Source organism: Pezoporus flaviventris, unplaced genomic scaffold (genome assembly GCF_033815535.1).
Source record: "Pezoporus flaviventris isolate CSIRO_AGI_PZ_B2104156 unplaced genomic scaffold, CSIRO_AGI_Pfla_v1 ptg000029l, whole genome shotgun sequence".
Taxonomy (NCBI): Eukaryota; Metazoa; Chordata; class Aves; order Psittaciformes; family Psittacidae; genus Pezoporus; species Pezoporus flaviventris.
The window spans coordinates 13721550-13748912 of record NW_026892577.1 but is presented as its reverse complement, the minus strand read 5'-3'; the positions used below and the strand labels follow the sequence as shown (position 1 = coordinate 13748912).

Here is a 27363-nt window from a genome sequence, read left to right as displayed (position 1 = left end):
AGAAATGCTTTCCCAGCAAGGGGAAAAGCATGCCACCCAGCTAAGGTTTGACTTATGTTTCCTAAGTCTTGGATGGCAACTTTCATTAGTAGGCAATTAGATGAAAAGGAGACAGCATTGCTGTTTTCCCTTTTTCACGTGATATCTGAACATATCTGGAATAAAAGCAATGTAGCTAGGTCCCTGAAGACCTGTAGCTTATTGAGAACAAAGATGGGGAAGATAAAACCCTTTTAGACTGCAAGTCCATGCTTCAGATTCCTAAATGCTATGACAAAATTTTAAACAGTAACAAAATAAACCAGGGTAGTCTCATTATAAGATGCCTGGGCAAAGACAAGGTTGTCAGAGAAGTCTCACAAGAAATTCTGGCTTTATATAGCCTGGCTTTTCAGATTCAGGTGGAGTTTTATTATCAACTCAAATGAGGTGCTCTACATATTATACCTTACTTTTGTACATAAGATCACATGGCCCTTGTGTTAGACAATGCCATCCTGACATCATATTATTATTAATTATCAATTAATTTGATTTGACTGTTTTAGCAATTTCTGATCATGTCATCAGTTTACAGTAAAACACATAACAGGAATTGTGTTGGTTTGTCGTTTTGTAAGAGTTGGTTAATTCAGCAAAAAAGTAAAAAAATGCATCAGCCTACATATGCTGAAAAGAGCCCAGTTTAGATTCACTTCTGAATCTCCACCTGATGCAGCCCATCAGAAATCAAATTTTTCTTACACTGTCTTCTATATACTAACATACATCTTTAATCTTAGAGACTGTAGTGATAGGACAAGGGGTAATGGGTTAAAACTTAAACAGGGGAAGTTTAGATCGGATATAAGAAGGAAATTCTTTCCTGTTAGGGTGGTGAGGCACTGGAATGGGTTGCCCAGGGAGGTTGTGAATGCTCCATCCCTGGCAGTGTTCAAGACCAGGTTGGACGAAGCCTTGGGTGATATGGTTTAGCGTAAGGTGTCCCTGCCCATAGCAGGGGGGTTGGAACTAGATGATCTTAAGGTCCTTTCCAACCCTAACGATTCTATGATTCTATGATCTTTTTGATAATTGAGCCAGCACCTTAATATATAAGAATCTAGAGTCTGTAATATTTCTGTGTTCCAACTTTTTTTCATATAAGCAGTTGGATAGGGTACCATAACTTTCAGTTGCAGCACATTAGATGGTGTCAACACAGTAGCTGTTACTGCCTTCACCTGAATGTTACCTATTTCTGAAGGATTCAGAACTGAGACAACTGGGTACCAGTTTTTCATCAGTAGAACTAGGCAAGCTTTTGATCTCATTATGATCTCCAGAAGCTGCTCCTAAAAGTATACTGGATGTGAAAACTGTCCAGAAATATACTTCTCTGCTTTTGAAGTGACATGGTTAGCTCCTTAGCTTCAACTTGTTCTGCGAAAGCCTTCTGCATGGTGGAGACAATGGGCAAGGACAAGCTAATGTGCAGAAGATGGTCAGGAGAAAGATGTAACATCATCTCTATTCCTCAGCCTGCAGTTCTCACAGAGCCAATGTGTTTGGATGAATGACCTTGGCTTCTTACAGAAACTGCCAGCTGGGGAATAGAAGCTATATGCTTCGCAAGAACTTGGAAAATAACCATCCTCTCTGAGGGAAAGGGTTTGATGATCAAAAATGCTTTCTATGAATTTAGCACTGTTATCAGGATGCTAAGCAGATACCATAGTCATATAAAACTAGGGGGTGTGTTTAGTGCCTAATATCCCCCAAAGAAAAAAAAGTCCTGAATTAAAAATAATCCTTAATCACTCTCAGATACCTACAGGTCCAGGTAGAATGCACCATTTGTTTAATATGAACATGAAATTCTTCTATCAAGTGCTTAGTCACCCATAATCCTGAACATATCAGTCTACATCATAACTGGTACACACTAACCAGAATGTTCATCTGGAAAAAATATATGCCAACAATTACCCATTACATGCTGACATTTTCCTTACTTCATTTGCACTTTCAATTGAAAACAATTTACCAGCTAAACTATTAATAATGTTGGCCCAATACTGTGTATCTTACTGGCTGCGCAAAGGCTGTGAGAACATTCGGCCTTTTCTCTGAAACACCTGACCCACCAATCACTTCCTGCTACCATAAAATGCCTCTGTTCTGGAATTACGAGCTAAAGTCAGATCCTGTGCCTCCACAGCCAGCAGGCAGAGCAGAGCCCTTCTCCATGGGGTGGAAAGAAGGGATACGTAATAATTCTTACACAGCTCCCCTTACAACAAGCTGACAGTTTGTGCAAGCCTAGGAACTATCCCTTCAATGAATCCTACCTTTTATTCTTCTCACAGTTTAATGGACAGCTGATATTGATACTATAATTTTACATGCAAATTAAAATATGTGTAAACAGAGTTCTGGTTTGTGACTCTTCTTTTTTTTTCTTGTGAATATGCATTTAAAAGACTAACAGAAGCAAAAATTTCACCTTCTCCAAAACAACTCAATGTCTCCATTTCTCTGCCTGATGAGATGAAAAACTACATTAATCCATGATGGATGCTAGTATCATTGCTCAGTGCATTTCTGGAAGACGCTCAAAGTAACAAGCACAGCAAGAGAACTTACACAGAACATAACAGATGAAAATCTAGCACAGAAAATAAACAGAGCTTTGGACTCAAGCAGCTAACATGAAAGAGTTGTTTGAAGAGGTTTACCTACAACAGTATTTTGGGCACTAGCTTGGCCTGTACGCAGCAGTGTGACAAGCAATCTCCTCTTCCTAGTGCCAGGACATTCTGGTAATAACTTTGAATAGAGTGGTCAGGGGCATCTGAACAATGTTTAAGACAACTTTTTGGTCACATTACTTCATTATACACCAATGATGATAGCGTCCACCATCCAGTTATGTGTCTTTATAGCTCTTATGATAAAAAAAACAAGGTTCAAAGATACAGAACTCTTCCTGCAGGGGCAGAGAGAGACAAAAAGACATAGTAAAGGTGACAAGTAAGGAATCAGCAATGTCAGGACAGCAACTCAAGCCCCATCTGAGCAGTCTGGGACCTACTCAGAATACGTGGAAATCTCTTTTCTCTGCCGTAAAGAGCGGTGAAAAGGGCGCACACATTTGTCAATAGGTAGTGCTGCACTCCATGTCAAAGTGGTGTTATAATTGGCATCCAGCAGCCTTCGCATAAGGCCACATGGTTAGAAGAAATTGCTAAATTATTTGACTTGTAAACCCAGCTTGAAATGCTAACTGCAGAGTATTTGTCTGAGTGATAAACTCTTTAAGGAGAAACCTTTGATCTCCAGTCAAGTAAAGACCCTTAAAAGTCCTGAAGTCCGGAGTAGCCAGCCCTAAAGACCTTTGTTTGCAGCCATCACTGGAAGAGGGGGAGGGAAAAAGCGTTTTGCACAGTGATTGCCCAAAAGTTTGGCTTTGCTTGTAAAGCTGGAAGGTGAAAGGCCGTGCTGCTCCCTTCCCTCCCCCCCAGCAAAAAAAAAAGGTTATCCAGCTTTACGGTATGAGGCAGACCTTAACTTTAAACTAATGACTTGGGCTTAGCAAAGATTGCAATCTCAAAAAACAAAAACAAAACAAAACAAAAATTTATAGACGGTTTTCTTGTTCATGAACAAACATTTTAAAGGAAAAACTTGAAGTGGCCTGCAGTGTCCCTTAAGCACCTTGCAATAAATTATTGGTTTCTAGCACTGAAATGGGAGAGTTCAATCTGCATGCTGGTTCTGGTAGAAACACTTACTCACTTTATCACCAAGTTCAGATCAACAGGGCCAAAGCTTGCACGTGTGCTGTCATTCTTCAGCATCACTCAAACTAAAAGCAGCAGTGATGGGCTGCCACTACAGCCGCCTCAGCAGAGAGGACAGTTGAACCATACGTGAACTCTCTCCTACCACCGCACGGGCAGTCTCTAGGGAAGACAGAGAGGGTTACTAACTTTTTCTACCTCCTGAGTTTATTCACGGATAAAAATTTTCAAAATTCCTTCTGCAACAAGGAGCTACAGTTAAAATAAAAATAATAATAAAAAAAAATCCACCAGGAATTAGTAATTCCCAAGTGTCACTCCTTCTACTTCCTCCTGTGTCCTTTCACCACCACCATCCCCTGGACAAAAGTTCACAGCTCACTAGCAATGTCTGTAAACCACAGATCTTTTACTGCTAGCTTCAGCCTCTGCTGAGCTCCCAAATGGGATGGTGTTGCCTGATGGGGTCATCTGTCTACTTAAAACAGGACTGGGATCAAAAGTTCATTTTCATAGACTGTTAAAGGACAGTGATAGGCTAACAACTTCAGCCACTGCTGAGTTGGGCTGGATGTGACTTATAGGTGAATGACACCACATGCCAGCCACCCTGTTTCTTACAAGATTTGTTTCAAGTACCTTCCCTATACCTCTCAGGGAATATGGAAACAGCCATCTTCCATACCAATCTAAAAGGTGTACCTGTAGGCAATCTCTGACACATTATCTTCCCCTTAGAGGTCACTAGTGATGCATTACAGTGTATTTACAGACATCCCACCAGCCACTTGGGTTTGTTCAATGAATCAGTAACACTCAATTTCTGACCAGCAAAGTCTTACTCATCTTCCACATTTTGGTCACAAGGAAAACTCTGAGAGACTTACTGCTTGGAGAACATTAAATATTAAAGTCAGCACTTGTGATCCAGTCAGAGGGTGAAAGAGAAAGAAAAAAAATAATTAGAAAAGGTAAAAATTTAATTAATTTTCAAGTCTTTGGGCAGCAGAACTGAAAAAGTGAACAACAATGCACATTGCTTCCAACAGGCAGCCCCCTGGAAAGTGGAAGAAATATCACAGTGAATGGTCTTTGGTTTAAAAGCCTGAATTATTTACACTTTTAAATTATTTGATAGTGGGTTTTGCCAATTAGCCATAACAACTCCAGTCCAATCAAAAGTTAAGGCAAATTTCTACAGGATCTGAAAGGAAGACTTCCTTAATCAAATGGGGACACTAAAACCATGCAGCTGAGAAATCTGCTGAAGGCCCAGCATCTGCCTGTAAGAAAAAGCATTTTCTCTTAGAAAAGTGTGAATTTCTTTTTTTGTTTTAACTCTCATGGCACATTTAAACGTTCAAGAGGAAGTGAGGGCCCCAGGTCACCAAATCCCACCCTCCTCCACAGTCACCAAATCCAAGAAGATGTGGAGCCCTGTCTGCAACTTCAGCTGTCAGTCCTTCTCACGCAGGACAGGTCCTGCCCAGCTCTCCAAACTCCTCTCCAAAAAGCCAAAGACTCAGGTCTTTAATGACATATAAGGTCGTTGCATGGCATGTTTTGACTACTTCATCAAATCTGTTAGAAAATGCTAAGGAATGGTGTAGACCTGTACCAGACCCTTCTTCAGCTGGAGGAAAACCAGAAAACTTGGAAAGGAGAAGTGGGAAACCCTAGTGCCCTGGGCAGTACCATCACAGTTTAAGGGAATTTTGCAGCCTGTAGAAGTGTGTCTGGTAGCACCCATTAACTGCTTTCAGCATAACAATAGCTCCTTCTCATCTCTGCCCATCCTCCCTGTCCCAGTTAAATGAGCTATTTCCCAGGCAAATAAAGACCGGAGAGACTGCTTCACTAGGGGTAGGAGACTGGGGAAGGGAATTCAGATGGGAGCCTACTGATAGACGTGGGGAGATTGAGCAATCCTGAGCGCTGCTATGGGAGATGAGGGGAAAGGGAGAGCCCACCAGTAGGAAAGCTCGGTGTGGGGAGCATGAGGGGACATGAAACCACAATTTACCCTCTGTGCAGGTATCTGCAGGAGGGAAAGGAAGCGACAGGGGCAGATGTTAAGGATCACAACATGCAGGAGATTAAAGGAGGATGGGGAAGGAGGAGACTGACAGGGAGGTGGCCCTGGTGCCTGCACAGGCTCAGTCTTCTTCGTGGGAGTGAGAAACAAACCTCTCTGTAAAGTCTGAGGTTGCACCTTTCTTGAAACACTCCAAGTGACATGAGATGAGGAGAGAAACTCCTCCCATACTGCACGGCTACTTGCTTGGCTGGCAGAGCTGTGTTAGGGGTGAGTTCTGCAAAGGAGACTCATCTTCAGGCTCTTTTTTAAGGCAGGGGGAGGTTCTCTGGGAAGCAGCTGTCAGTGAGAACACTGCAGTGATGGCACCTCTAGCCATCCAGAGGGCAGGGCTAGGACACGTAGTGGCAGTCTGGCATGTTCTGAGAAGGGCTCTGGTTTAGTAACACCTATTGTGAGGTCTGCCCTGTTTTGCAGAAGATGAGCCGTAATGTTGCATCCTGCCCAAATCTTTCACACCAATCTTTTCCCTATTTGTGCTTTTCCTAAACTTAACACTGTCCTGCATTCACAGTCAAACTACAGAGTAGGATCTTTTGGTGTGACAGATAGCCTGATGCTGAAAGCATGGCCTCATGAGCCACTGCAACAAAAATCCTGTTTTATCAGAAACTGCTCATTGCAATCAATATTCAGGAACTAGAAGATTAATGCAGCACCATATTGTCACAACCTAAAGTAGGCAGAGAGCCTTGGGAATGACAATGAAAGCATATTTGGGAACATTTTGATGTTAAGACCTCCTCAAAGATAATTCTCTGCTGAAAGGACGAAGCTGATCAACACTGCAGTCAGAACACTACTGGCAGGCACTGACTCAGACATCTCCTGATAGCTCCTTCCCAATCCAGGCACTCCTGAGCTCCCTGTTACACATGTACTGATGCTTCTGTACGCAGGACAAGCTTGCTTGTACACGCAACTCTGCCCATCCTTTCTGCAGGCTGCAAGAGCAAGGAAGTTAGCTGAGGGTGTACTCACAGGAACACTTACAGGAGAGTTTGCAGCTCAGTTTCCCCCTTTTCACTTCCAAGTACACTCTCTCTTCGACAAGCTCCTTCTTAACATAGCTGTGATTTTCTTTTCCCATTCACGGTGTAATATGTGCTGAATTTTGATGAGACAAACCCAGGTGCAGCTCATGGCATTTATTTACTTAAAAGCAAATGCAACATTTCAGTAAGTATTTTGGAGTTATGGAGAAGAGTGCTAGGTCAGCTGTTTCTCTCAATCCCTATTGAGTTATCATATTTTTATGTGATCAATTTAAGCAAATACTTGCCTTGAATACACAACTCTGGGGTTTTTTTCAAGATATTCCAGACACTTTTGGTCTTGCATTAAAGTTACTGTTAGGTCTTTATATAATTCATACAGTAGCCACAGGCACACACACACAAAGTTAATTTCTTAACTGTAGCTTTCCTCTTTTTATGTTTGCAATTTCAATTAACTGTTCTAAATAACTGACAACATGGAATATAAAACATTCCTGCAACAATGTAGGTCTAACAGCAATTACGTTGATTTACTCTGGACCATGTTAAGTTCAGGGAGTAGGATAAAGAGACAAGAGTTTAAAACTTCTTTCACACTGATGTAATAAATTCAGTACATTGCTTTAAAGTTAGGGCAAAATAGCTGGTAACTGAAAGTCAAAAAAAACCCTTGTTTTGTTTTCCACTGTGATAGAAAACAATAGATTATGGGAAAGTTCTTCAGAAGGTGATCAGAGGAAAAGTTCACCAGCATCTATCATGGACTCTGTCTCTGTGGCCTGCTGGGATAGGAGGGAGGGACATAAAGGTGTCAGCAGTTGAACTGATACGGTAAATCACAGTAGGGCTAGTAAAGCGCAATGGCAGCCTAGTGTAAATGCCTTCAGACTTCTATTTCTTCCCCGAGGTTGTACTCGGGACACGTCCCCTCTTTGTGACCTTATCTCTAGGGCAGTGGGTTGTGCACTGGTCTCTCCTCTTTAGTTCAGGAGGACTAATCCATTTGCAGGTTAATAAAAGGTGAAAAGAACAATCACCAAGGAGCCACCAAAACAAACAAGTAGTACCTTTGACTGCTTTAGGATTCCCAGTTTTCCTCACCAGCTTGCTCAGCCTGTCGCCCCCCTTTCTTTCTAAATACTTCAACAATAAATACAACTGTAAACTATTGACTAAAAAAAAAGAAAAAAGTACTAACAGTATGAAAATAAGAGAACTACAGGACTATTCCTTAAGAAGTAGATGTTTCCACTTTGCAGGCATGCAACTTGTCTCCATAAAATATACTTTTATGTGTACATCACCACAGTTAAATCTGTGATTTTTTTCTAGAAATTCTGACAGACAATAAGTGCATTTCAGTGACCAGTGTGCTTCAGTCCCAGTTAGAGGAAAGAGTCCCTCGGAAATGTCACAAATCTGAGCCATTTCATACAATGAGCAAAAAGGTCATGACATGCCATTACTTCAAGCAATCTGTTGATAAGATTGATGAACTTTTCTCTTTAACTGCTAGATTTATAATACATGTGTTAACTTGCTGCAGTGCTATAGGCAGCATTATTAACATCAATAATGTATATTTAATATAATGACACAAAGAGCAAGAGAAGTCGGGACAAGAAGGATGACACTACGTTGAAAATCACCTGTGTGTTATGCAGCCAGGGCTGTGGCGCAGCCCCAGAGCAGTGGGGCTGTTTGCCTTGTTGGTGGTTCCCCTTTGTTCCCGCCCTACCTCCTATTCTTGTCAAAGTTAAGGACAATTCACAAAAGAGGAGGCTATTGCCAGGTCAGGGAGCAGTTTCCGATTACTCTGTGGTCCCTAGACTTCCAAGGGAAGCCTCAGGGAGAATCTGGGTGTTTTATAAGTGTATGATGTAAACTTGTAAGTCAGTGGAAAAAAACCCAATTCATGAAGGCTGGCACTACTATAGCTAGCAGGGCACTATCCAGTCCCCTCCTTCTTTTCCCATACGATACAAGCAGGTTGCTAATTCAGAGGAGCCTAGATATAAAATAAAGGCTATTAGGTAAAGCATAACACAGTCCATTGCTTCTTTCAGTCAATTAAGTCAGCAAGCCAAGAAACCCAAGCTCTAACCATCATTCCACTGCAGATTTGGATCTAATCCTGAAAAGATGCTTGTTCTGTTGACATTTTACTCAGAAAAGCAGTATATTTCTGAGAAAGATATAGATACATTAAATTAATGTTTAAATTTAAAATGTATAACACCTAAACAAGAAGAAAAAAAAAAACAACAAACAAACCCAAACACAACCAAAAAAACACTAATTTGGTGCTCTTCCCTCAAAAATAGTAATTCCTGTCAGAAGCTGTTTCATTTAGAGCAGCATTAACTAATATGACTTAACACAGCCTTGGTAAATATGTGCCTGGGCACATCTCTTCCTTAAACCATCTCAGCTGTACTTAGACCATGGCTCAGGACCCAGATCTTCAGATTGACACTGAAAGTTACAGCTTTCAACCACCTCAAAGTTACTGACCTGCCTCCTACCTGAAAGAGTGCAAATGGGACTGCCTTTTGGTTAGTTTTATCTCTGGAGAGATCCTTTGAGGGGCCCTCAGCTCTGGAATTTATTCCCCCTTTGCTCAAAAACAGCCTTCAACAATCTTTGACCTTCTGGGTAAGCTGTGAGGCCCAAATCCAAGGATTTTTTTCTGGGAGAGGCATAAGAAAAGTTGGCATTTGTGGGTGTGGTAGGAAAGCATGTTGTCAATAGATGATTTAGTCTTTGGTTTATGATTTTCTCGTGTCGTGGCAGTTATCCTGCAAACTCAACCCATAGAGACTTCAGCTTTTCTAAATGGTCATAAATTGGGAGAAAAAAAAAATGCATTGAAATCATCCAGTGTACAAATGTTTGTGTGTTTGTGAACAAAATGACCTAGCAAACAAGTACATCATAAGTCATTTGCTAAAATGATCCTTCTAGCCTTGCAAATCACACAAGTTCTGCATGTGTCTCGGGGGCACTAACAGCATACACAAGTAAGACAGTGTTGTTGGGACTGCTGACAAAGGCACAAATAACACTTTAATTAACTGAGAATACTTAATATGTTGCCCTGTCTATGTTGCAACTGAAAGGTAAGCTGTAAACACCTACTAAAACAGCACTATTTTGTCCTACTACCAAAATTCTCATTGTCACCTTTTAAATATTTTAATCTGAGATTCTTTAAAAGCTGTCTCTACTGTTCTTACTTTCTGGATGTAAACAAATTTGTTAAATATTTTATTTCTAACCCACCCACAAAGTTACATTCATTTACATAACTTAATGAAGGCTGCATTATTCATTGAGCTTCTCATGTAACATTTTTCGTAAGACATTATTAAACAAGTGAAGCAAGCCAGTCTAGTAATGAGTCTTCTCTAAACTTACTGCCAGTTATGTTTCCTTTCTCCTAATCTATCACTCTAACGGTTGCAACTAACAAACTTTTAAATCTTTGCTGCTAATCTGTATATGTTTTGCATTGTATTCTGGATGTATAACTTGGCAGAGAATTTACAATACAAAACACCTGGCAAACAAAATTATCCAGATTAACAAATGCTTAACAAACCTACCCACTCTTTTTGCTATAACAGAGAAGAAAACTACATGTAACATAGTACCTTTAAACCATAAATAAAGTAACTACTTTGGGTCTGGAACATACCCTACTGAGCAGTATGTCTCAAACGCAAAATTTGCGACTGCCTTTCATAGGTTCAAAAACATTACCAAAAAGTCCATAGATTGAAGTTTGGTTTATGTGAATGTTCAGCAGAGACACAGACTTCCATGGGATCCTATAGTCCTGCATGGGATCCTGTTGGACTGTTAGAGGAAAGATGGTGTGTAGTAATTTTAAGGGAAAAAAAATCTGCCATGGGTTGCTCTCACTTGGGCTATTTAATCTGTACTTGGGACTAAGTCCAAGTAGCTGGATTTTCAGGGAGCCTAAGCAGTGAAGCTCCATTTGAGACAGACAGAAAATTTTGAGAATTTATACCTCATAAAAATAAATTCCAAGGCTTAAAACAAAAAGAGATCTCGGGGTCTAACTTTACACACATTCATTTCAAATGACCAGGGCATATCCTTTTATCAGCATCCACCCTGAACACTTCTGCCAATGTGTAGAATTAAAAAAACACAACCGTCTTCTGTTCTCAAAGATTACTAGATGCAGATTTGTAAAAACAGCTCTAAAAACTTCCTATAGCGCTTAGGAAAGTACCACTTGAAAGCCCAAAATTAAATACTGTACATATATTACTAAGTATTTTTCCTGGTACCTCTCCAAAGGTTATTCTAAATCACTGACCAAAATAAAATAAAAGAACATGGTAGATTGTAATGGGGTAGAAAGAAGGACAACCTTTTTGTCAGCCTCTCATTTTGCAAGGTCCAGGAAGAGACTCACGTAAAAAAGAAAACGTCAGAAAAGTGAGTGCAAAACCTTAAGCATGCAAGGCTTCAAATTATACTGGCCCTTCAATAAGTGCTTTCAAGAATCGAAAGCAAAAATCCAGTCCTTTCCTAGCGCAACTCCTGAAAGCAACATGAAAGTAACATTCTCTCATTTCACTAGGACAAAATAAATAAAACTGATCAAATTATCTTCGATCAATCAATTACTTTTTTCCAAGGAGTTTTTAGCATTCATTTGAACATTTTTTCTTACTCATATAACCATTACCAAAATTCACTATTACCTCTTCTGACCTTACATATTAATACTATTCCTTTTCAACCAGGAATTGATTTATCAAGTAGCATTCCTCAATGTCAACTTATACCAATGTAATTCTTTAATGTTATTTTAATTCAAGAATGAATGTATGTTGTTAAGAACCACACATTTACATACATTCACGTGGGTGTAAGAGAAGTGTGGGTTCCAGTAACCCACCTTACTCTCAGATTAAAAACAGCATGCTGCATATAAATAATCAGGGTTTACTCCAGGACTAAAGGATAGCACCTACTGAACTGTGTGCATTTTTCCAGAGAGAGAATTTGTCAAATACTTTTATTTTAAATTACAGGTTAACTATGAGGAGAAATATGAAATACCCCAAAAAGGCCCAATTAAAAGGAGTGAGCGCTCCTCACCCGATCTGGCCCTTTAATGTGTTTCAGCTTGTGAGCCTTCGAGCACAAGTGGCTTTCAGCAGCACATGGTAACGCTTGCAAAAGGAGAGCTAGAGCATGGCTCTAGGAGCTACCTGTTAGCAGTGGAGCAGGCTGGCCTCTTTCATCTCTGCTGCAGCACCCCAGCACTAATAAATAACATTCATGCAGAGAGCTGGAGCGATGGATGACCTGGTCTGCCCAAAAAGCAACTATCTTTTGGTAGATAATTTTTCAGCAAGATAAGCTCATGGATCCATCATAACTAAAGGGGTAGAAGCCAAAGGTGCAAGAGCTAGGCAGACCCTAAATAGCAGCCACAGTCTCAGTATGTGCCCACACCAGCTGCTGCTGAGCGGGCAAAGCTACATAATCATACCAGAGCTCACCTGAAACTGGTCTGCAGCCAGCATCTAAGCTGTCAAAATAACAGCTGCATAGAGGAGATTAGCAGGGGTTGTAAAACCTGCTCAAGAAGTTGGGCAAATATTTTAGCAATTAACCCACACTGAGCTCCATATTACTGCAGCTACACTGCTACCATTTATTGGGATGGCTTGTTTAAAGCTAGCTCCAAGATGCCTAAATTACACAGCAGTGACAGACCATTTAACTACAAATTATATAGGGGCAGTGCCTAACATCAGTTACATTGTCATGATTTACAACAGCTGAGGATGTGCCCCCAGATGCCCAGACAATATAAAATTAAATATATGATTTTTTTCTCTAAACAAAAGACTTACAAAGTTGATTCAAAAATAAAAGAGGGAAACAGATAAATGCATGTATGACCTTAGACTTACACCATGAAAGAGTGTTCATACTCTCCATATTATCTGGACAGCACTTAGATACCCATTCTTTATAAAAACAAAATGTAAACTAAAAAAGTTCCCACATATAAGACTTCAATTAAAAATAATAAAAAACAATTTAGTATAAAGAATACCAGCATCTATTTGCATTTGTAGAATGGTAGAATTCTACATTTGTAGAATGTTAAGGCATAAAATGTTAACGAAGGATACCAAGACAAGAGTCTTGCTGGGCTCTAGACTTCAGGTCACCTCCAAATCAGGAACAAGGTTTGCAGTTTTATGTTACTATATTTGTAATAAGGCATCTTAAACTGAGATCACTTATCAAATCCCTGGAAAACATAATGGTACAAGAAGTCTGCATAGTAAAAAATTATTTAAGATTTTAAACACTGCCAAGAAGACTCAAGCATGATTTAAAAATGCCTTTTGTATTTTAAGACTACAAAAATTGAATATGAAAATGTCTTGATAGTCATGCTCATACATAGGCTGTACCTAAGGTCTTACATTAAAAGCTTATGTTTTTTAAATGTTAGCTGGAAACATATCAAGTATATTCTAAAAACATTCCTTAAAAAAAAAAAAATATCCAAAACCTTATATATGCTATTAAACACCTGCAGTGATTCTGAGCAACTTAACTCCATCCTTAATTTTGACCTTGGGAGAGCATAATGAAAAAGGTACTATTTTCCAGAAGCAAACAGAAAATTAAATTAGTCTATGCGGTGCTATAAGTACTCATGACACTGAATTACATTGGTTTACTTTGTAGATGTTTATAAAACTAGCCCATGCTGTTTGACTTTTAAGGGAAGACTAATAGGTGTAGTAAGGGGGGGGGGAGACCTTATGGTTAAGCCAAAACAGAGGTCATGCCTAGGGCATTTTATCTGTCCTGCTTACACACCCCCGGGGAATTGCATCTCAACAGTTGATTCCCTGTTAATCAATTCACATTAGTGCCTCCCTTTTAGTTTTCACTTTGCTGAATTCCAGGAAAGAAGTTCTTAAACCAAATGCATGCTCTATCTGTGACCTAGTCAGAGCTGTTGCATTTCAAGAAGAAATCAGCAGATTTTATTTGCTCTACCAACTGATAAGAGACACCTTCCTAAGTAAAGATTCATAGCCAGCAGACTCAACACAGAACGAGATCTGGTGGTCTGTTTACAGAGGTCAGCAGTAATATGGGATGAGAGGACATTTATGGTTTTTTTTCCCCTCAACCTATTTTCTGTAGTTACAAAGACTCCTGTAATACATTAGTCTTCTGCTTCTCTTTACTTTCGTATTTACCATGGCTCAAGATTATGTACTCGATAAGGAGACCTGTAGCACTTTTTATCACTCCATACTCTCTTCAGTAAGCATGCGTATGTTTTTGCACTGCTCTTGCTACTTACAGGCTAAAACTTCAAACGATTTACTATTCAGAAGTGAGAACCATACTGGGAGTGGGAAGCAGGGGAGAGTTACGAGCACAGAAATAGCAAATAGCTCATTCACAAAAGCAGATCTGACTTTACAACCAAACCCTTTAGACCCACTGATTAAGCTACTATTTAGCATACACACAGATCTTTATACAGAGGATCATCAAAAATAAACTTTATTATCAAACTCAAAATTCACACATTAAACATAAGATCTAGACACAAATAATACTGAAATAGTTCTGAAACAGTAACCATTTTAGATAATTCAGATGAGTAGCCAGTTACCATTGTTTCAGATGTCTTTAAGAATATTTAATACATACACCGTTGTGAAACATCTTCAAATGCTTAGCTGGCCAGCTTTCAATAAGACTTAAATAGGGGAAAACTTATTTCTATAGAAATAACATTATCTAATTATGAATCAGAGACCCATAATTGTAGTGCTTGGGGAAAAAAATATCATAGCCTTTTGAAATATTTGAAGTCATAAATAGCTATTGTACATTTACAAATTTAAATAGTTACTATAAAAAGTTACTTTGTACACATTAGATGCTATGGAGAAATCCAGCCAGAGGCAAGTGTTGAGCTCTCAGATTTGGCCACTGAAACCTATGAATTTGGTAGGCAGGTTGTCAACAGGGTACACTATGGGGCCAGTTTTCATTGTAGGAGGTCCATTCAGCAGCTGCCAGTCACAGCTCCGTGCCAACTCCACTGTAAATATTTTCAGAAGGACTTTTGCAAACTCTTTGCCCACGCAGCTCCTCAAGCCGCCACCAAAAGGAATGAAACTGAACCTAGAGGAATCCTCTGGAGATGGAGACATGAAGCGATCCGGGTTAAATTCCTCCTTGTTGGTAAAGAGATCTGCCACATCATGGGTATCGCAGATACTGTAAATAACATTCCAACCTTTAGGGATCTGGTAACCCTATCAAAAGAAGGGAAAGGAGACATGAAGTGCATACTGTGTTAGGTAAGGTGAAGTGCCAGTACAGGACACGTTGGTGCACCCTACCTCTCCTCCTAGCTTCCTGCAGGTCATCCAAAGTTGGATGGGCTACATGTAATGCACTAGTACTTCACTCTGAGGAGTTAAGCCCAAACCCCACTTACATTTAGCTCAAGGGTCTTGAGTGCAATTCGAAATCCTCCAGGAACAGGTGGGCTCAGCCGGAGGGTCTCTTTGATGACACAGCCTGTGTACTTCAGCTGCTCCAAGACCTCCATATCCAGCTGCTTCTCTTGGTTGGGACTGCACAGTAACCCCTAGAAAGGAAGATGCTGCCATGACATTTATGGAGCAGGCAGGTAGGGCTCCTGGCACCCCTCAGAAAATGGTATTTACCTGTCTCCCCCCAAAAGCAGGGCACCAGCTGGGTCAGAAGGAGCCCAGTCTGGGACACCTTTCCTGGAGGTACCTTCCCACTGCCCCCCTCCTGCGAAATGGCTCTGAGAGAGGCACACACCTTCACCTGCAGCTCTTTCCTCACTTTCTGCAGGACATCGTGGTGGAGCCCCAGGAAGGCAATCAGTGACGTAGCAGCACTAGCAGTGGTTTCATGGCCCCCAAACAGCAGCTCTGTAGCAGACTCCTTCAGCTCCTGACACAGAGGAGGAGTAAAACAGGGCTTGAACATAGTATATCTACCAGGCCCATTCTACCACTTGTACAACACTGTGAATCATTCCCAGACTGAAGCAGACACCCAGGGGTCAGGATGGGGGTGATGCTTATGCTCCCTGTGGATATGGCTCCTTATCCAGCAATTTGGTTGCAGCCTCTGCACACCAGTGCACTACGCAAGCTAGGAAAGGGAGCACCTCCTGCCCTCTCGTTTTGGCCCCAAAAGGTAAGTGTAATGCTGACAGAAGGGCTGGAGGAAAGGAACAGACCTGGCCCCGCAGAACCTCACCTGCATGTTGAGCTGCCCCCCATTGCCTTGTGTGTGCTCCATAAGCAGCTGCAGCGCATCCTTGTAGCCACTCTCAGGCTCCTTGCGGGCCATCTTGGCACGGATATTCTCCTCTATCTTGGCATGGATGATGTTGCGTGCCCGCAAGCCCTGGCCAAGCAGCAGGGAGAGCAACATGGGACTTGAGCTGTCCTGCCATCCCTCCCGGCCATTCTCAGCTGCCCTGGTTGCAGTTTCACCACTCTTCTCCCCACCCCCCAAGCCTTACCCGGTAGAGCCCGCTGAAAGGCACATCTATGGGGAGGGAAAAGAGGTTGCGGATCATCTCCTCAAAGGCAGCCACAAGCTGCTGCTCGCCGTCAGGGCTGGCCTGAGAGGGCTGGAAGCCCAGCAGGATCCTCATAGCGATGCGAAACATGAGGCGCTTCACCTCGGGGTACACTAGCAGGCAGGGCCCGGTGGCACCCAGCCACCGCGCCAGGCAGGCACTCACCTCCTCCTGGATGACGGGCACGTAGTGCTGCAGGGCTTCCCGGGAGAAGGCCTGCATGATTACCTGCCCGGCGGGACGAGGAGGAGAAGAAGGGGACACAGGCTCAGCCGCTGCACCCGGGGTGGCTGCACCCGCTCCCCGCCCGCCGTCGGGGCCGTACCTTTTTGCGGTGCTTGTGCTGCCCGTTGTGGAGATTGGAGAGGCAGCCCGAGCCCAGGATGGTGCGCACCGATGAGGGCCACTGCACGGACACGAGCCGGTGTTCGCCCAGCAAGATATGCCGCACGTTCTCGGCTCCCATCACTCGCACAGTGGGCCGCCCGAATAGGTGAGTCTTGTAGATGAAGCCGTATTTCCTGCGCTTCATCTGCAGAAATTTACGCCTCTGTCCGGGAGAAGGGAGGGAATAACAAAATAAATGTTAAACGAAGAAAAGAAAGGAGCATGAAAAGCACCTCTCCCACCTGGGCACGGGAGCCCGGCAAAGCTGCTGGTCTTCCCCCTCCCTTGCAGTCAGAGGAGGAACCGAGGACGACTTCGTTCCCCGCGGCATCCCCTAGGCTTACCTGAAGCACCATCTGTAGCGTCTCCCCGAAGAAGGGGAGCCCCATGGTGCCCGGGGGCAGCGGCAGCGGGCAGCTGGGGTCGCGGCCGCTCACGCAGTACAGGTCCCAGAGCTTGACAGCGGCCAGAAAGAGCAGCAGGGGCAGCAGGAAGGTGCACAGGACGCTGGCAACCAGGGCGGAGAAGCCCATGGCTAGGGAGCGAGTCCAGTCTGGCCCCCCGGGAGCTCGGAGTGCGCGGGCCGGGCTCGCCGCTGGCCGCCTTTTATACCCTTCCCAGGTTGCTGCCCACCCTACCTTGGTCGATATATTAGTTCACCCAAAGTTCATCTTTAATTGCGGATTGTGGCCTGGCTCCTCCCCCCGAAATCTTTAACTATTTGCTTTGCGCGGCGCATCCCGCCCGCCGCAGACAGCCGCCGGGGGAGTAAAGGTGCTGCCGGGCGCGGCGGCAGCCGCCGCTGCGCACTCGTTCCCGCAGCACCGCTCTCAGCGAGCTGGCAGCGGATGCCGCCGACAGCTGGGGACCGGCCACCTCCTCGGATTTATTGCAGATGCTCGCTAGGGACGAGCAGGTTGCACCGAGCAATGTCCTGCTCCAGCACCCGGGGACCTTGCTGTCCGGGGATACCTACCTCCGGGGACGCTCCGCTGCGCTCCGCAAGCTACGGAGTTCCTTCGCCCACCCTCTCTTGTCGCCGGCTGGGAACGGCGAGTCAGCGGCCCGAGCAGCGGTCCAGAGCTGGGGGCCGGACGGAGCGCGCAGTCCCCCATGCTGGGAGAGCCCGGCGGGCCACCGGACGGAGCCGCAGATGTGCCGCCATATCGGTGGAGGAAGCTCCGCTGTCCTCTCGTTCACCTCGAAAAGCCCGGCTTGTATTTCTGTCTGCCGCGGAGGAAGGAGCCGCGGGCTGCAGTCCGTGTCAGCCTCCCGAGGCAGGTTCAAGCGCGGGTCACTGAGGGAAAGGGAGGTGAGTGAGGAAAGGAAACACCAAGCCCTCCGTGCCCGGCTCTTCTCCCCGGGACCTGCTGCCCGCCCTTTTCTGGGTCTCGCCGGCGTTCCGGGACCGTCGGGGCTGCAGCGTCCGGGAAGAGGCGCTCAGCACCGGACAGGCAGGGTGCCGGCTGCCTCATCGCGGAGAGACTCCCTCCTGGAGCCGGCGCGCAGGCACTGGTGGCTGCTCTCCGGAGAGGAGTAGCGTCTGCTGGCAGGCTGCTTTCGATGGGGCTGCCGCTGCGTCCGTGCGCAAGAGGCGCCGTCCGGGAGACGCGGTCGCTAGGAAAGGAGCGCCTGGCGCTGACCACAGCTGCAGGGCCCCGGAGGGGAAGGACGGGGCCGCGGGGCGTTCTGCCGGGCACTGTTGTTACCAGTAAACTGTCGTGCTCGGTTTGTTGTTGGGGACATTTTGTTTGGTTTGTTTTTTTCCTCAATTTCCATTTTTCTTCTTTTGCCTCCCTGTTACTTTTGTTTTCTTGCTCCCAGACAAGCTAAATAAAAGCTGCAAGCTGTGTGCGCGTTTGTGCAGGGGAGGGGGAGATGTCACTTTTAATTATTATTTTCCTGACAATCAACGCATCACTCGGGACCCTACCTCCTCTTTCGATGCCTTGCACAAGAGGGTCTGCGCGCCTCCGTCCCCCCTTGCCCAAGACTGGGGTACATCCTCGCTCCTGGCGGCGCGCAGCCCCTCGGGGTCCCGTGCGGCTCCGGGAGGCCCGGCTGGCGCTGGTCGGGAGCGACGGCCGGGCCCTGACCCGGCGCTCTCCCCTTGCCGGGGGCTGACCTGCTTGTGACCTACAACACGGACCGTGACATCTGCGTGAACCCGGTCGGCAACCGCGCCAAGTTCACTGTCTATCAAAATAACGAGATACGGTGGCCTGAGCACCGATAATTGCCACAGGAAGGCTTTATTATCTCCCCAGCTGTGTATTCCCCAGCCATCGGCTCGAAAAGAATCAAATGGTAAAGAGTGAAAGGGATAATTAAAAACATCTTGGAAGGGGGTCAAGAAATTAACAGCCTAATATGAACAAACTTGGATTACAAGTAACAATCATTACACGTCGTTTGTAAATGCTCTTGTTTATCTGCAAACAAAATCAGTTTCAAGTCCTTTTTTTTTTTTTTTTTTTAACTAGATCCGTGTTACGTTTTCCAGCGGGCGGCTGCGGGGCTCGTTAGCGCTCGGGGTAATTGTTAAGCCCTCCCTTGGCCGGTGCTGGGCGCTGCAGGCCCTGCTCTGCCCCGCAGCCCTGCCCGCGGTGGGAGCCTGCGTCGCCCGCGGGTCACAGCCACGCCAGCAGCTCCTGCTAATTAAAGTTAGTCATTGCCACTTGCAGCCACCATCTACTGATTTCACCTCTGATAGCCAGAAAGATTCACCTTTCAGGACAAGGTCAGGAGGGGCAGAGGCTTTGGTTCACTACGGGGTCGACCTGCCAACAGCACTTAACTCAGCCCTGCAGTTCAACCTCTTCCAGATTTGACCTGTCACATTTGGGAGCCACATTTCTGCCTCAGGTAGCGTTGTGCTGGCTGCGCAGCCCTCTGACGGCTAACGGCAGCACATGCCCCGCTGCAGAGCTCCAGCATGGAGGTGCAAGGGGGACTGGCCAGGGCAAGATCATTTGTAGCCTGATATTGAAGCAGGACAATAACAGGGCAGCTCTCCAGAGCATTTCCAGAGGGATCCTGTCAACATGCCAGTTTTCTGCCCTAACAGGTTGAGCTGCGGCTGGTTTTTCACACAACGCACACTGTGCCACCGAGCCCAAAACACACAGTAAGGACAAGGTGGATGTTTTCCTCCGCTGCTCCCATGCAGGATGTGTGACAGTAGGGAGCAGAGGTGAAGCTGAAAGGAGCTTATTAACACATTGCAGTGTAGCAAGGACCTGAGCCCAGCTCTGTTCTCAGTGCAAGCAACAGGACTCACTTCATTTTACATGGGAGAGAAATACCTCCTGTCTCAGCAAAGCAGGTGGTACTCAAAAGCCACTTAAAAAGGTTCCTTCAGCATCCAGGCTTAGCCCCAGGTACTACCCCTGGATGGACCCACAGAGCTGCTGTCTTGGCACTTTCCCCGGCAGGGGCAGGCTGCAGGAGGTGACACGGTCAGTCTGGCCAGCAAGGCAGCATGGGGCCTATGTCACTTTCCAGATGCCCCCTCTGCAGTGTGAACACCACCATCAGGAACAGAGGACTTTCTGCCACAAATCAGACACATTCAGAAACATCCCTTTTCCAAGTGTTTATTCCCCAAAGTCCCATCCCCTGCTTCAGGCCAATCCCACAGTCAGGCTGCAGCTGGGGATCCCATCCTGCAGGGAGCCCAGAAGGGGGCTTCATAGCAGAGCCCTAGCAGCAGCACGGCGCTGATGCACAACATACATGGCTACCACTACTGGGTGAATGAGACATGTACTCTTTGTGCCAGCTCTAGTGGGGAGTGCAGGAATGAGATTATATATTTACAGTAAAATACACTTTTCACCCTATTATTCTAGCTAGAGCTGGTGCTGAGGATTGGGCAGCCCTGGCTTGAGTTTTTCCGCAAAGCCTCCTCATCTTCCCTCCATTTACACCCAAAAAGCTACACTGTGCAGGATGTTGGTCCTGCCTCTACTATAACATACCCAGGAGATAACCACATGATAGAAAAGCTCTGTGAGCCTTGGCTGTAGGGCTGGGAATTTTGCACCCTCACCCCAATGCCTGGAGACGTGCATGAGGAAAGGGTTGGCTGAGCACCTATGACAGATGCTCCCTGCCAGCACCTTCATTGGGTCTTGCCCCTGGGATGGGGCTGAGTCCCCACCTGATACTCAGAGGCAGGACTCTGCAGGGCCTTCCCTACTGGCTTGCACACCAGGATGCGAAAAATCAGACCTTTGGGGTTTTGCTCTGCAGTGACCCCGTGCCACGGGGACAGCAGAGACTGCCCCTGGCAGCCATGGAGGGACATCAACACCAGGGCTGAGAGGGGCGGCATACCCCTGGCTCACCCCTCTCTGCCCTGGCCAGGCTGCAAGAGGTGGAAGTAGAGCTGCAGCCCATCATCAACAGGGTGCACAATGGGCACAGTCTGCATGGCAGGGTAGCTGGGGGTGGCCAGCTCCCAGCGGGCTGTGCTGACCAGCTCAATGGCCAGCAGCTTAAGAATGGCCTGTGCCAGCTCCTTGCCGATGCAGCTACGCACCCCGCCCCCAAAGGGGATGTAGTGGAAGCGGCCCGCAGCCTCTGTCTGGGTGGCACTGAAGCGGTCTGGGTCAAAGCCACCAGGGGGGCTCAGGTAGACGGCAGCTGTCTCGTGCGTGTCACGGATGCTGTACATGACGCTCCAGCCTTTCGGGATCTGGTAGCCCTGTTGAAATAAATAGGGTAGGAGAGGAGCATTACATACTTGTGCAGCCAGCTGTGCTAGTGAAGAGTGAGCACAGGGTGCTGGGGAACAGCCCCACCACATTACCCATCTGACCCACAGCTCCTTTTCTCCCCAGCCCAGCTGGGACTCCCAGAGGTTGCCGAGTGCCACCTTCTGCTGTGTTACACTGCCAAGCACCACCACTGTGCCGGATACAGGGAGCTTGCAGGCAGTGGCAGGCAGCAGCTCCCCAGCAGCCTGCTGGCGTGCGAGGCACTTACATCTAGCTCGAAAGTCTGCAGTGCCGTTCGGTAGCCTCCGGAGACTGGGGGCAGCACCCGCAGCACCTCCTTGATCACACAGTCCAGGTAGCGCAGGCGGCTCAGCTTCTCCAGGCTGATATCTGAGGGGCAGTGACAGCTCTGCCTTGATGATGACTGGAGCTGCGGACCAGTGCAGGGACTGCTCTGGGGGAAGGCAGGCTCTGGAAGGGCATTGGGCTGATGGGAACCTGCCTCTGCTGAGCCCAGTGGCTGGCTCTGGTCCTCATGAGCATCTCTGGCCATGGGGCAGGTAAGTGGCCTCTTGCTGTCTCTGCTCTGGGTGGTCAGGGTGTCCAGGCAGTGTTCCACAGGGCAGCTCTCACACTGCTGGTACATCTCATTGGACAGCAGCTCCTGCCTTATTTTTTCAATCACTGAGGGATGCTTCAGTAGCAGGAGGATCAGAGAGGTGCTGGCACTAGCCGTAGTGAAAAAAGCAGCAAATATGAGCTCAATTGCTGACTCCTGGAGAGGAAAGAATGTTTTGACAAGTTTGAACGCCATTTTAAACTGGTTGTGATCCAGACTCTTCTCACCTTTTGCAGGTTTTGTCCCTGTGCAGGGGGCTTCAGCCTCCCCTTGGCTCTCCACAAACCTGCACCCACCCTGGGTTGGCAGAGACCAAAACAAGACACCTTTCTTCCATTTCTGCACAAACTGGACATATATTTGCCAAGTGAGTGAAGCAGAAACACGGCTGAGATGAGTACACATCACCTTAATTCAGCTCTTCTGAGTTTTCCTCCCAGATCGGTAAGGTCAGGGGTAATGTAACAAGGATTGCCCTTTTCTATGGTCCCCAGCACTATATACTGGCTGGACTACAGGCTTTTGCCGAGGTGCAACTCTCAAGGGCATCTTTCAGCTAAAATAAAACCTCTGAAATAACAGATCCCCGTAGACTCCTATCACACCTCCTGCAGGCGTTAGCAGGAATTTTTACATTCACAAGGTAGCAGACCCAGATGAAAAGAAATCTCTCAGTTCTACCACTTGCAATTAAAACCCAAGACATTTCAGTAACATGAAATAAATTTAGGGCAGGCTCTGTGATTTGAAATAACAGCCTGTATGCCTCCCTGCATCAGCCTCCGACAGTGTGGCTACATAAGCTGTGACATGATGAGAGATCATGTGATTATTCATGTGTAATATCCATGTGAATACTAACAGAAATTAATCAATCTTAATCACATTTTGAATCTGGCAATTATTTTTTAAAAATAATTATAACAAAACCATTCTATAAGAATAAATAATATACTAAATAATTAGAATTACTTCAAGAATATACACTGGTTCTAATTGTAGCTAAGAACCACTGTAAAGTATTTCAAATATTTTCAAATTAGAGGTTACACTTTTACAAAACATTTATAAAATATTAGTCTTTAGAGAGTTTTCCTTAGATACCTAAATAAATGGTAAAACTACTTTTAAACTATATTCAGCTGCTGTACCCATGCAAAATTGTTTCAGACCTTGTTATATAAATGCAGTGTGTCACCCACTGACACCAAGTGACATGGAGCTGTGAATGATACAGTACAATTTTCTCCGAGTGTCTTTGGCAAAATACTATTCATATTCAGTTGGTAGTTTTGGCTCAGTAAGGACTACTTGGTTCATCCCTAAACCACAGTGATATGTCATGTTGCATCATAGCAATCCACAAGCTAGATGATCTAATTAATGACAAAGTAATAAGGTATGTCCCGGAATCCATCATTCCATCCCTGGACCCATTTTGGTACATCACCTCAGAAATTTCTGGGCTTGCAGCCCCAAAGAATACAGTGACATGAACTACATGCTGCACTGTGCCAGATGCTGGGAGATGTCCGAAGAGCACACAACTAGCTCTAAAGATTTCCAGCACAGTATTTTGGTGGTTACCAAGTACACACTGACATACAGAGCCTTGGAGCTGCCACATGCCACATAACCCTACCAGCATCCTAAGGCAGGCTGAAGCCTGGTGGCCATGAGGAGGAAAGGTAGAAGAGGCATTAATTCTTTTTTAAAATACCATCTGTCTTCTAATGCAGAGGCACAACCCCACCAGAACATACGGGCCTGCAAGTCCAGGCTTTCTAGGTTGCACTGGAGATGGTGTCCTCAGAGATGGTAAGAGAATGGCAGGAGCCAGCAGCTGATGTTGGATTCCCAACAATCCCACTCCTGCCCCTCAGCCCAGGTCTCTCAAACAGCCACCAAGTCAGAAGGGACACTGCAAAGTGGGGATCTCCTCACCTTTAGCTCCTGTATGGTGAATTCTTTGCCATGCTCCTTGGCACTGTTTATTATGAAATCCAGGGCATCACTGTGATCTTCTGGGTTGTTTCTCTGCAGTTTTTCCTGTATAGCCTTCTCCATAAACTCATGTAGCATATTCCGTGCTTTAATTCCCTGTGGGAAGCACACATAGTTCAGTAGAGCCTTAGGAACCAGTCCCCTCTACCAAGAGACAGGAGGACCCCAAGAATGGCAATCTTTAATCCCCGGATCTGTAACAGCAAGAACTGTTTAATCAGCCCCAGTGCCTTGCAAGAGGCAGCAGTTTAGGGAGAATTGCTGTAGATTCTGTTGCCTTGCTGTTGTGAATCAAATACAAGTCCCAGGAAAACTCTGAGAAGAAAAGGCAGCAGTAAACCCATGGTACTGAGTCCAGAGGCATCTGTGCTGAACAAACCTACGGTTGTATAAGGCCCAAAAGAAGTTCATCAAAAGGGACAAGAAGAGGCAACTTAATAAAACAGTCCAAGTAGAAAGGCACATCTGAGACGGGAGCAAATGAGCTGCTTTACCAAGGTATAGTAGATAAAGACACACCAGTCACACCCAGCTCATCTCTGGTTGCATTGCACTCTCAGCAAATCAAGAGGTGGGCAATCTCTTTGCACAGTGGGATGGATGGAGTCAGAGTGTCTGGCTCTGTATCAAGATGCCTTCTGAAAAAGACAGAAGGACCAAAGATTTGGAATGAAAAATGGCCAGACCAGATGCTGAGAATAAGATACAAAGGCTGAGAATTGAGGTTGGAAGGACTGGACAAAGGAAACAGGGAGGGGAGCAAGGGGAAAGACAAGGGGACCTAAATGCAAGTTCAAGCAGTTGGTCTAGGGCCAGGCAAGCTGTGGCTGCCCTGAGAGAGGACAGGGAGGGATGGGGGATGAAAGCTCACACTGATGACAACGTGCAAAGGGAAACTGGACAGAGGAAACGAGCTTTGAACTGGTGGAGAAGAGCAGCAAGGAGGCTGGGGAGAACTGGGACTGGCTCAGTAAGGTGAGCTGATGTGGCAGAGCTCACAGTGGAAAATGGGACATTGAGCAAGATCTGGCTAAAAGGGACAGGAGTCTTAAGCTGCGGCAAGGGTGGAGAACCCAAAGCCAGAGGAAGGAATGTAGACCGAAATGGGAGGGGGGTTGGGACACAGGACTGATACCTAGAGCAGGATTGTGGGGAGGCAGGCAAGGAGGAGCAGGGCAGAAGAGGAGAAACTGCAGGTTGAAAGAGGCACAGGAGACTGTTCCTCTGCCATGATTCCCTCCAGGACCCTATCGCTGTCTCTTTGTTGCTAGGGGACAAGGAACCAAGGACCATAAGAGGGCCGCAAGTCCTCAGCCTGCTCTACGTGGACAGGGAGCACTAAACTGAGGTGCACTGTGCCCACCTGCCTTTGTGCCCATGCTCCCAGAATCCTTTGCCATGGGCTGACATGAGTCCAGGCAGGATGAGATGGGACAGGATCAGACATAACAAACTAACCAGAGCCAACAGAGGCAACACATGGGGTGAGCGAGAAGAGGAGCCCTGTGCTCTACAATGCGCTGGAGCCAGTGCCCAGAGGTGCTGAAAGCCAACCAGGAGCAAGTGAGAAGCACAAAGAGAAGGGGAGAGAGCTGGGATGGGCAAGACACCAGGCTCTCAGACCCAGAACATGCTGCAGATGTCCTGATCCATCAGAAGTGCCCCTTGCTGGGCCTGGGGACAGAGGGTCTGTGCCGCCGGGTTTCAGGCCTCTGCCCCCCGGCAGAGGGATGAGGGCAGGCGGCAGTACCTTGCGCAGCCCACTGAAGGGTATGTTGAGGGGCAGGGAGAAGAGGTTCTCCACCAGCTGTTCAAAAGTTTTGGCCAGCTCCTTGAACTGCTTTTCCTCCAGGCGGAGCCCCAGCAGAATCCGAGCTGCAATGCGGAAAGTTAAGGTTTTAGCGGAGGAATAAACTGCGATGGAGCCCGGCTCCATGCACCAGCCCCGCAGCTCCCAGCTCACAACCTTCTGGATCCGTGGCAGATAGCATTCCAGGGCAGCGTGGCTGAACACTCTGGCCAGGATCTAGGAGGAGAAGGGATGGAACAGAGGCAAGTGGTTAAAGTGAGGGGTCCCATGTGCCACCGAGGTTCAGGCCTGGGCAGGAGGTGCTGCCTGGGCTGTGTGTGCTGTCGGGGCAGCTGTGAGGCTCACCTTGCGGCGCTGGCGGTGCAGGTCACCAATGGAGCCGAGCAGGGTGTGGGAGCCCAGGATGATCTGGGTGCTCTGAGGCCACTGTGTGCTGACCAGCGTGTGCTCACCCAACAGGATCTTGCGGATGTTCTCAGCACCAGTCACCCGCACCACCGGCCGGCCCAGGAGGTGGGTCTTGAAGACGTTCCCGTACTTCTCCCTCCGGGAGCTGTGGAAGTGGGAGCCCTGGGGGCAAGCTGCGGTCAGCCCAGGGCTCCCGCCAGCCCCTTCCCATCCAGCCCCGTCCCGCTGCGCCTTACCTGGAGCAGCCAGTGCAGGGTCTCTCCGAAGAAGGGCCAGCCCATGGAGCCCCTGGGCAGAGGCAGGGCGCTGCCGCGGTCCCGGCTGAGGCTCCAGCGCAGCGCCCACAGGTACCGGCACAGAATGACCATTAGCGCCAGGGCCAGCAGCGCCAGCGCCGCCGCCTCGGGCCAGGAGAGCCCCACCGGCATCCTCCTCGAGGGCGGCAGCAGACGGGGCGGGCGCGGGGCGGCGGCGGGTCCCCGCCCCGAGGGCACGGGCGGCCCGGGTGAGCGGCCCCGGCGGCTGTCAAACTCCGGTGACGGCGACGTGAGCTCCGCGGCTGCCCCTGCTGGATGCTGCCCTCCCGGTCCCGCTTGCCTCCTGCTGCCGGTTCGCCCCTCGGCCACATTTATATAGATATTGGCCACTTACGCCCGATCCACCTTCGGAGATGACGTATTCACTGCATATTTAAGCAGCGCGGCCAAGTGCGATGATTGGAGCGGGAGAACCGGGGAGAGAGACTGAGGGGCACAGGGAGAGCGGGGCCGATCGAGGCAGCCCCCCTTCTCCTTGGGGCGGGGGGCCTGGTGCCCCCCCGACGCCACGGAGCTAGCGGCCACTGCTCTCCCCGGCCCAGCCAGCGCCAG

The 27363-nt window shown here is 46.9% G+C and overlaps 2 protein-coding genes and 1 long non-coding RNA gene across 3 annotated transcripts in view; 1 reads left to right on the top strand and 2 right to left on the bottom strand.

Moving 5' to 3' along the window:
• The window catches only part of LOC133272236 (uncharacterized), a 346583-nt gene that overhangs the window by 29089 nt on the left and 290131 nt on the right, over positions 1-27363 (top strand). The gene's annotated exons all lie outside the window — the stretch shown is intronic.
• Positions 14280-17922, bottom strand: LOC133272232 (cytochrome P450 26A1). The gene is made up of 7 exons (XM_061459156.1): positions 17277-17922; positions 16871-17095; positions 16486-16773; positions 16218-16367; positions 15771-15905; positions 15418-15570; positions 14280-15232 (listed from the first exon to the last, which is right to left on the bottom strand). Exons 1-7 carry the CDS (start codon positions 17463-17465, stop codon positions 14891-14893), a joined length of 1482 nt encoding a protein of 493 aa, XP_061315140.1. The 5' UTR covers positions 17466-17922; the 3' UTR covers positions 14280-14890.
• Positions 18999-27240, bottom strand: LOC133272221 (cytochrome P450 26C1). Its single transcript, XM_061459112.1, has 6 exons — positions 26731-27240; positions 26432-26656; positions 26027-26302; positions 24217-24372; positions 21922-22428; positions 18999-21640 (listed from the first exon to the last, which is right to left on the bottom strand). Exons 1-6 carry the CDS (start codon positions 26920-26922, stop codon positions 21278-21280), a joined length of 1719 nt encoding a protein of 572 aa, XP_061315096.1. The 5' UTR covers positions 26923-27240; the 3' UTR covers positions 18999-21277.